This window comes from Abramis brama, assembly GCF_963993115.1.
Source record: "Abramis brama genome assembly, chromosome: 23".
Classification (NCBI taxonomy): Eukaryota; Metazoa; Chordata; class Actinopteri; order Cypriniformes; family Leuciscidae; genus Abramis; species Abramis brama.
Window position 1 is genome coordinate 9,463,718 of NC_139985.1, and position 10,628 is coordinate 9,474,345.

Sequence of the window (10,628 nt, forward strand, 5' to 3'; positions counted from 1 at the left end):
CTTAAAAACCCTGATTTTTTGATTTTGATTTTTCTAGCAATACATATTAAATATGCATCCAAATTAAGCAGGCCTTTAAAATTAAAATAAAATACATATTTAAAAATAAAATAAAATACAAGTTTTAATTTGACAAACGAAAACTACTTCAATTTTTGTCTTGCTCTTGTTTTTGTTGTGTATGTAGGTTCATGAGTTTGAGCATGTAAATGGGAAGTTTAGTACACCAGATTTGATTCCTGTGGGATTGGAGCTGAAAAAACTCACTGAAAGTGTCTCATCGGACCCCAACACGCCTGTTCCTGCCAGTCCGGTTCCGACTCAACCCAGCACACCTGTTCCTTCAGGTGTGTGAGAGTGTATGTGTTCTATATAATGAAATGCTGGTGGTTTGTGGTTAATTAGACAGTAATATTTGCTTTTTGTTAACAAAAAAGATAAGACGGAGTCGGTGTCCGGTTCTCAAGAAGACAAGGAGATTACAGAACCAGAGAGCACCAAATCGCTGGACCCTGAGGTCAGACTGAAGTCATCAAGAAATATCTCCTCTGTCTCTCATTTCACTTGTCTTTATTGAAATGTATCTCTTCTCACATCAGCCAGTTATACCAGAACCCTCCCCTGCACCAGAGAAGACCAGTGAGGGAGAAGAGTCAAAGAGCGGCAGTCCTGAGGAGAAACGAATAGAAGAGAACGAGAAGAATGACACCCCTCCTGTTCCTTCAGATTCATCGTCCAATCAAGCGCAGCCGCCCACTAAGCCCAGCGAGCAGTCAGCCAATCAGACACCTTTGGGTAAGGATTCTTCACCATGCATATGATGATTCTATTAAACATTTCTCTCAATAAACAAAATATTTTAATATTTTCTGTATTTAAGACTGCGGTAAAGGGAAAGAAACTTCTCCGGAGAGAGGGGAAAATAAACCCAGCCCAGTAAAATTAGATGAAAAGGAGCAAAAACCAGGTCAGTATTTGTGGCATTTGTTTATGATGCTTCCAAAAAGAATAAAAGGGGTCACCGAGATTGCAGATCCATTTTATCTTCAAATTAGCATCTTAAAATGTGCACTTTCTACACAATAGGGCCTGAAAGTTTTTTTTTCTACCAATGGTCAGTAAAAAGAGGTGTCTTCAGACAGTTTGTCTCCCTCAGGAGGTCAAAATAAATATTACTTGTTTTATGTTCTATTCATTTTCTTTTCCAAAATTTCTGAATATTGTTTAAAATTTAAAACCCTGCTTTGTGATTTTTGTATTTTTCTAGCATTACAAATTATACAGACATCCAAAATAAATAGACAACATTTGGAAAATAAATAAAATTAAAAATAGAATAAAATAAAATAAATTCGGACCAAGTATAAATTGGGACCCAATAGATTGGGACCAAATGTTGGTTTGTATTTATTGATAAATTTATATTTCCCATAAATAAAAGTAAAATAAATAAATAAATAAAATAATAATAATGATATATATATATATATAGTTTTTCTGCTTGCTGAATTAAAAAAATTTTTTTTGCAGCCATTCCTGATGATTTAAAGTCTGAAGAACAAATTGTGAACCAATTGAACGGAGAGAAAGATGCGAGGGACGACACAGACGAGAGCCACAGAGATGACAAGAACAGCGTCAAGACTCGGTTCATGTTCAACATCGCAGATGGAGGATTCACAGGTGAGTTGCAGTCTTATTGATGTCGTTCTGATTTGCTGTCTCGTGGACAGCGGATTCAGAATTCCATGTGTTTTCTGTTATTCCAGAATTTATTCCAGTTTCTGTTATTCCAGAATATTAACAAGTTTTTTGCAGAGATAAAGAATGCATGGATGTGCATGATTGTTTTTGTGTGTTCAGAATTACACACTCTGTGGCAGAACGAGGAACGCGCAGCTGTGTCATCTGGCAAAATATACGACATCTGGCACCGTCGCCATGACTACTGGCTGCTGGCTGGCATCGTAACGTATCCTTACCTGTTCTCTCCATAGAGCTTTTGAGCTGTCTTGATATTGCTATAATAATGGTTTCTATCTTACTGTTTTTCTTTTTGTTGTTTTTGTTCTTTCCTTTTCTTAATGTAGTTACAAGCATAACTGAGTGTGATGTGCCAATTTTAATATATGGAATGGTGAAGTTCAGAAATTAAAATTTTTAAAAAGAAACTGCCATTTACAAAAAATGTTCAAATCAAATATTAAAAACAGTTAAAAATTTATAATTGTTAATTTATTTTAAAATGCAGGGTTCGTGCTTAAAGTACTGAAATTTAAGTCCTGCAAAACCCTTGAAAACAGCCATATTTATGAAGAGGTACTTGAAAAGTGCTTGAATTATTGAAAGACAATTTGTATGAGTTTAATTTTTTCTATGAAACTATATTTTCATGCAAATAGAACATCTGATAAAGATATAAAGACATTTTGCATGACTACGAATGTGATATTGCTTATAAATATCCAAGTATATGATACAGCTTTCATTCATCGGGTCAATCATATATTCATGGGGAAAAAAATCAGTTTGAATAAGCGATATCTTTGTTATAGTATGGTTAACCATTAAATGGTTAATGGTGCCACAGTCATTGCATACTTTGCATGTGCTGCACTTTGTTTTATTGGTATATGTTTATTTATCTTTTTTAGAATTTGAAAGATAATAAAAATGTTGTTTTAAAAAGTGATATCTATGATTGAAGTCCTTGAAAACCAAAAAAGTAGAGCTCGAAAAGTCCTGGAATTTCATTTTACAGTATCTGTATGAACCCTGAAAATGTAATTTATTCCTGTTATGACAAAAGCTGAATTTTCAGCAGCCATTACTCCAGTTTTCAGTGTCACATGATCCTTAAGAAATCATTCTTATACAGTATGCTGATTTGCTGCTCAAGAATCAATTCCTATTACTATGAATGTTAGAAACGGTTGAGCTGCTTAATATTTTTGTGGAATTCAAGATACATTTTCAGCATTCTTTGATGAATAGAATGTTTAAAAGAACAACATTGATATGAAATAGAAATCTTTTATAATATTATAATTATCTTTACGGTCACTGAACAATTTAATGCATTCTTGCTGATTCAAAGAATGAAAAAAAAAAAAAAAACTGACCCGAAAAGTTGTTTTTTTCTTTAAAGTGCTGTTTTTCAATACACACACACACACACACACACAAATCTTTACCACTTTGGGTTGTGTGCTTTATTGCAATTGTGTGTAAAACCTTTTTAGTAAATAAGGTAATCCTTAACCAGGTACTCTCAGACATGGCTATGCCCGCTGGCAGGACATTCAGAATGACCCACGGTACACCATTCTCAATGAGCCTTTCAAGACTGAAATGCACAAAGGGAACTACTTAGAAATGAAGAATAAATTTCTCGCCAGACGTTTTAAGGTACAAGTTATTATGTGTTTTATTTGAATTCAATCAAAAGAATCTATCATATTCACGTATTCTTCATTCACGTTTTAGCTCCTGGAGCAGGCTTTGGTAATCGAGGAGCAGCTACGGCGCGCAGCGTACCTGAATATGACTCAGGACCCCAGTCACCCTGCCATGGCCCTCAACACGCGTTTCGCAGAGGTGGAGTGCCTGGCTGAGTCCCATCAGCACCTCTCCAAAGAGTCCTTGGCTGGTAACAAGCCAGCCAATGCTGTGCTGCACAAAGGTGTTATTCTAAAAATAAAATTAACACCCTGATGCTTGGAAGCTTTATAAACCGAATAAAAAATAAATGTACACTACTGTTCAAAAGTTTGGGTTCAGTAAGATTTTTAATGTTTTTGAATTAAGTCTCTTATGCTCATCGAGACTACAGTTCACATTTCTTTATTTATATATATATATATATATTTTAATTTTCATTATAATACAAATATAACAAGACATCACAAAAAAACAATATAAAAAAAATACAATAAAATAAATAATAAAGGAACACCAATAGCTCAGATTTTTATATAAAACAGGACTACACCATTATAAAACAGATTAGAAAATAAAAACAAAACAATAACATATTTCAAAAAGATGCAGAAGAGGACAAAGGTTCAATGTCCAGAGAGTTATATAATTACAAAATTCCTTGTAATATATTAGGGCGAATATTAGTTTCCAAATAGTCCAGATATGAAAAAAACTGGCATGTTTTTTTAATACATAGGTAAGATGCTCCAGGGGAATCAACTCAAAAATTAGCTCTAAGAAATGGAGATTTATCACTGATCCAATTAAGTAAAATATTTTTTTAAAAAGCTATACCCAACACCAGTGACACTGGGTCAAAATCCAACTGAATATTAAAGATCTTTTCACATTTTAAAATGTAATGTATTCTTGTGGTGGCAAAGCTGAATTTTCAGCAGCCATTACTCCCAATCTTCAGTGTCGCATGATCCTTCAGAAATCATTCTAATATGCTGATTGTCACTTGTTGCCATGTAGTTAATGCAACCCTTAGGAAGATGCATGACGCAGAATGAGCGATAATATCATACTTTTAATGAACATGATGAGAACTCAGGCACTACACGACCAACATAATGTTAACGAGAGACTCTGAAATGAGGACGACAGAAGGCATAAATACACAGTGGAAGGTAATCAAAGGAACAGGCGTGCAACTAATAAGAAACCATGACAACTAATGAAGAACTCGGGCAATGACAATGAAAAACCTAATATTTTCATTATTTGATGAATAGAAAAAATGGTTCAAATTGTGATTTATAAATAGAACTCTTTTGTAACATTATAAATGTCTTTACTGTCATTTTTGATTAATTTAATGCATCCTTGCTGAATAAAACTCTGTAACTCCAACTGTAAATTTCTTTGATAGTTTTATTTTATTATTATTATTTTGATATTCACTGGTGTTGTTTCAGTGTTGAATCAGCTGGAGGAGCTGTTAAGCGATATGAAGGCTGACGTGACGCGGTTGCCCTCCATGCTTTCGCGGGTCCCACCCGTGTCCGCCCGGCTCCAGATGTCAGAGCGGGGCATCCTCAGCAGGCTCACCAGCCGGGGCAACGAGCCGCCACCTCAGCAGGTGACACGTCTCTTGCCATATGTGTAGTCCATACAATATGAATAATAAATGGGCCTTATGTGAATGAACCTTTATATTAGAATGTTCTGTTTCATCTCCCCTAAGCCTTTCCCTCAGGGCTCTTTCAGCTGTTCTCAGATGTATAATAGCAGTTTTGCCGGAGGGTTCCGTGGACCTGGAGGCACAGCTATGGTGAACTACAGCCAGATGCCCCTGGGGCCGTACGTCAGTGGTTAGTGGCCTACATTAGTCTTGAAATGAATATTTTGTTGTATGAATATCTGAACATGCAACATAAAAAAAGAAGAAAAAGAATAGAGCCTCTGCTTTAAAAAAAAAGTTTTATTCTAGCTTCATGCAATCTTTTTTTTAATCAACACTTGAATTGTAAGTTTCATTAAAACAGCATCATTTTGAACAAAAAACTGATAAAAGTTCTTTTTTTTGTTTTTCAATGACTACAATGCTTTAATCGCTTGTTTACTCTTTTTATGCCTGTGTTTTGAGCCAGAGATTGCGTAATAGCGCCCCCTACCGTATAACAGTGAAAACGCAGAAAGCCGGAACATTTTGTCAATGGAGGGGAAGCATTGTCTCAAAAATGACGGAAAATTCTGTCAATGCCGGGGAAAGAGTTAATAATGTTTTCAATACGTTAGCACAAAAACATTATCTATACATCATTCATCTAACGTTTTTTTTAAACATTGTAGAATAGATGGATGTTCGCCTAACATTTTTAAATATTACTACCGGTACTTGTTTCAGAATTTTTTAGAGAACCTTCAAAAGTAACAATCCCATAATGTTTGAAAATTGAATGTTCCCATCACGTTCCCATATCCAAAATCGTTTAAAAAACTGGACGATTTGAAGGTTCAGAGAACATTCAGAATGACTGTTTTCATAACTTAATGGCAACATTAGCAAAAGGGTTTTAGAACATATTTTTGTTAGCTGGGTTAAGACTTATCTAGTCTACCTTAGCCAGACTTTTATGTCTTTGAATTCTTATTGCAGCATATTCTGTCCAAGAACCGCCTACTTGAAAAGGAAGAGGTCTCCTGACCGACATGTAAAGCAAGCAGCCACAGTTAGTCTTGTTTTTACAGGCCTTTTACTTCTCTAAATGAATATCTACTTCACTACCAAGTGAACTTCTTGTGATTACATTTTGTAACCGTGTAGTCAAGAAATCTGATAGGAGCTTGTGTTTTTCACAAGTGCCTTCCATTTTTGTGTACTAAATGCAACTAACAGCCATGTTGTTAATGTAAACTAAAACTATTAAATATTAAGCTATAAAATATGAAATATATGAAATCAAATATAAATATTAGGAGGAAAAACTTTAAAAACTAAAATACGTATAATTCTGAAAAATGTGGAATAAATATGTGAAATGTGAAATAAGCTGAAGTACTAAAATGACTAAAAAGCTATAAAGAGATGTTTAAATTATGACATAAGCACATAGCAAAATTACTAAAACAAATGAAAATAAAAAAGATAAAAACTAATTCTATAATGACACTGACTTGGGGCATTTTTTCGGCAAGCAGTCTGAGAGTCCGTTCACACCAAGAACAATAACTATAAAGATAACTATATTAGCGTCCACACCAGCGGACGGTATCGTTCATTCTAAGCGCGTGCTTGTCCGCCGCTTCAAATGCTCGGGCTCGTTACAGCAGGATGGATTCTGATTGGCTGTCAATATTTTATTGTTCATCAGCTGGATAAAAACGTTCTGAAAGTGATTCCAACTATATCATTGCCATTATCGTTATAGCTGTGGTGTGAACTCTGCTATTCTTTAATATTGAGAAAGATTTTTTTAGAACTATATCTTTATCGTTCTCTTTATAGTTATCGTCCTTGGTGTGAACGGACCTTTAAGAGATACTCCACTTTTTTTGGAAATGGGCTCATTTTACAACTCCCCCAGAGTTAAACAGTTGAGTTTTACCGTTTTCGAATCCATTCAGCCGATCTCCGGGTCTGGCGGTACCACTTTTAGCATAGCTTAGCATAGATCATTGAATCGGACAGGACCATTAGCATCTCTCTCAAAAAAATGACCAAAGAGTTTAGATATTTTTCCTATTTAAAACTTGACTCTTCTGTAGTTACATTGTGTACTAAGACCGACGGAAAATGAAAAGTTGCGATTTTCTAGGCTGATAATAATCAAGAAACTTTGCTGCTGTACCATGAGTGCAGCAGGCGTAATGATATGACGCAGCGCCTGAAAATAGTCCCCAGCTCAGTAACTTCCAACGTGACTGGGACTAAGTTTGTCTAACCTATTAGACCTATTTTCAGGCGCTGCGTCATATCATTACGCCTGCTGGACTCATGGTACGGCAGCAAAGTTTCTTGATTATTACGCAGGAATGAGAGTATAGTTCCTAGCCATATCAGCCTAGAAAATCGCAACTTTACATTTTCCGTCAGTCTTAGTACACGATGTAACTACAGAAGAGTCAAGTTTTAAATAGGAAAAATATCTAAACTCTTTGGTCATTTTTTTGAGAGAGATGCTAATGGTCCTGTCCGATTCAATGATCTATGCTAAGCTATGCTAAAAGTGGTACCGCCAGACCCGGAGATCGGCTGAATGGATTGGAAAACGGTAAGGCTCAACTGTTTAACTCTGGGGGAGTTGTAAAATGAGCCTATTTCCAAAAAAAGTGGAGTATCCCTTTAAGACTTACCTGGTGACCACTGAGAAAGTAATAACTAAAGGCAGTAACTTGGTTTAATATATGGAAGTATAATTCTGCTGTTTTCTTCTTAGCGTCCTCAAACGGACCTCCGGCACCAACCAGCTACCTGGAGAAGAAGTCCAGTGATGCTCTGCGAGATGTGGCCACCCCTGATTTGAAATCAGGCAAACCCAGCGATGTTATATGCATCGAGGACTAGCCCGCAGCCATTCCATCCTCTATCTGTACGACACAGACAGAACCGTGGAGAACTCCTCCAAACAACAAATATTAAACAGCGAACCTTATCAGTTGCACTTTTTGTCTTTCAGAATCTGTACTTGTATACGCCTACAAGTTTTATTCGGTTCCGTTTCTCTTTCATTCTTTTTTAACTTCTGCGATACGAAAGTCTTGATCGATTAAGGGGAGACTGAGGACGCTTATGTAGAGGGCACCATTGTTCTGACAGTCCTTTGAGCTTTGTTTTTATATTATTATTTTTACATCATGATGTGTTTTTCTTGATGGCCATGAAGGACATTTTCATCTCTGCTAACATTGAGCCATCTGGAGGTGCTACTAGTTCCTGGCCTGCTGAAGGACCGGACGTCCCACCTCTGGGTTCATTTGCAGCCTCTGCTTTGCTCCTGGTTCTACTCATGAATGGTGTGTTATTGCTGCCCCTGCAGGTTATTGCTGTGTAGTGCATCTAAAAACAGAATAGTGCAATGACTCATTTTTCTCTGGAATACTTCAGATGATTTTACAGTATGTCACCACTAATGTGTTTTTTTATTATTGTACTAATATATATATATATACATTTTTTTTTCAGTTTACATTTATTCTTTGAGAAGAAAAAGAGTGTTGGCCCAATTTAAATGGTGCTTTTAGTGATTTTATTTCATTAAAACATTTTTTAGCCCTAAGGAAATTAATAGTAGGCCTACTTACAATACAAGTAATACAATACTAATACAAGCTTGGGATGCTTCATTCAAGATCACATGACCTGCTAAATAATACGCACTAAACAAAAATTTCAGATTGCACCTAAAAGCGGTAATAAATCAGTGGCAAATGGAATGTTTTCGTGAACTGAGAGCTGATAGTTTTGAAAAATCAGAAAAACATCCCAATTGTGGTGTTTGCTGTCAAACATTAGAGCTTACCAACAACTTTAAAGGAATGTTTAATTTTAATTTTAAATGCAATGTGAACTCTATTGACATCATCTGTGGCAAGCTGTAGAATACCACAGAAATTATTTTGTCCCTCGGTTTGTAAAAAAACAAACAAAAGTATTTATAGTAATTCATTTGCAATGTAAGTCTATGGGGAAATTGTACAGGGTCAGAATAAATGTTAAAATGTACATTATCGTGACTTTTTACATGAAACAAACTCCGCCCATAATTCCATGTCTGGAAATGTTTTGGTGACAAATAAAAGTAGTCTCACTTAAAAGGACAATTTATAGATTGAAATTTATTTTAATTTATGTAAATGTAATTAAATTTTTTATATTATTCATAAAATTATTCATGTAGGTGCAAAAATAAGTTTCACATTTTTGCTTTTAAACACTCTCAAACGATACAATGCATTTTTAAAGACCTTTGTAAAGACCTTTTGTTTGATTTTACAAATTGAGGGACAAGCCAAACTATATTCTGTAGTTATCAACGGCATGCCTGAAATATTTCTACAAGTTTTTAATTTCAAAGTGAATTCAGATCCACAGGAATATTTGTGCAGTGTTTCCAACTTGTTCCTGAATGGGCTCACATGCGGATACACTGAATTTGTAAACTTAATTACCCACATTTTGTATTATTATTATCATATTCTTTCTATTGTCAGATGCAGTTTGCTTGACATTTTGTAAAAACTTGGACCCTAAGTGCGTCGGTTTACTAAGCCGAGCTTATGGATAGTATTGACATGATTGTTCTGGTGCCATAAGTGGTGTGGATATGGATTTTTTTTTTGTTTAAATCTGAAATGATATGCCTTGTGTAACTGTGTTTTAAGCAGCGCACTTTATATGGAGATCGGATGTGACCATAGAGATGACATCTCCTATGGGCCATTTCAAACGCAGTAGAAACCTCCTTCAATAACTCGTATACTCAGTTTCAGTCTGTGATAGTCATGTTAATTAATGTAGATGAAGTATTTTGTTTGTTTTCTGCATCTCAGCATCAATGTAAATGGCACTGAAGTGTCATGGCTGACCGTAAATGTGATCATAGTTTCTTTTGCAGTAGTTTTAACTTAAGGGGTTCAAGATGATGGGGTGTGTGTGTGTGTGTGTATGGGGTGGGGGGACCAATGAAATACAAAGGCAGCCTCAAGAGTCAAGGGAACTTAAACCCAAGGTTATAAAGAGAGAGCCAGCAGCATAAAATGTGTTGTGAAATTAAGTTTTGTTTTTATCCTGTGTGATGAGTTTACACCATTTCATTTATTCTTTTTTATAACAGTATTGATATTGACATTGAGCTCCATTTAAATGCAATCAAACTGAAGCCAAAATGAATGTATGAAGTATTTAAAAAAAGCTTCAGTCTAATGTTAGAAGTCTCTTCATTCAAGTACATACTAGGCTTCAAAAGCTACCAAAAGATCCTGGTCAAGACACCTTTGTTGCAATGAACGCACTGCATGTGAGATGTCTTCAGATTCCTTTGGACCAGAGAGATTTGTCCTGGTTTCTAAACAGCTATGAGCAAAACAATATTGCTATTCTGCAGAGATAAGAATATGGAAAACACAAGTGAACTACCATCATTTCACTTTGTACTCAGTGTATTTGTTTAATGTGTTTTAATAAATTCTCTCCAATAAGA

General features: G+C 35.4%; 1 protein-coding gene across 2 annotated transcripts in view; it reads left to right on the forward strand.

Moving 5' to 3' along the window:
* The window catches only part of chd5 (chromodomain helicase DNA binding protein 5), a 40,722-nt gene extending 30,094 nt beyond the window's left edge, over nucleotides 1-10,628 (forward strand). For both annotated transcript variants that reach the window (XM_084100080.1, XM_084100081.1), the window contains exons 30-40: nucleotides 188-347; nucleotides 438-517; nucleotides 600-795; nucleotides 881-967; nucleotides 1,531-1,683; nucleotides 1,864-1,972; nucleotides 3,276-3,408; nucleotides 3,487-3,682; nucleotides 4,902-5,065; nucleotides 5,171-5,297; nucleotides 7,866-10,628. In XM_084100080.1, coding sequence (XP_083956206.1) covers nucleotides 188-347; nucleotides 438-517; nucleotides 600-795; nucleotides 881-967; nucleotides 1,531-1,683; nucleotides 1,864-1,972; nucleotides 3,276-3,408; nucleotides 3,487-3,682; nucleotides 4,902-5,065; nucleotides 5,171-5,297; nucleotides 7,866-7,993 — 1,533 coding nt within the window. In that variant the 3' untranslated portion in view covers nucleotides 7,994-10,628. The remainder of the gene's footprint in view (nucleotides 1-187; nucleotides 348-437; nucleotides 518-599; nucleotides 796-880; nucleotides 968-1,530; nucleotides 1,684-1,863; nucleotides 1,973-3,275; nucleotides 3,409-3,486; nucleotides 3,683-4,901; nucleotides 5,066-5,170; nucleotides 5,298-7,865) is intronic.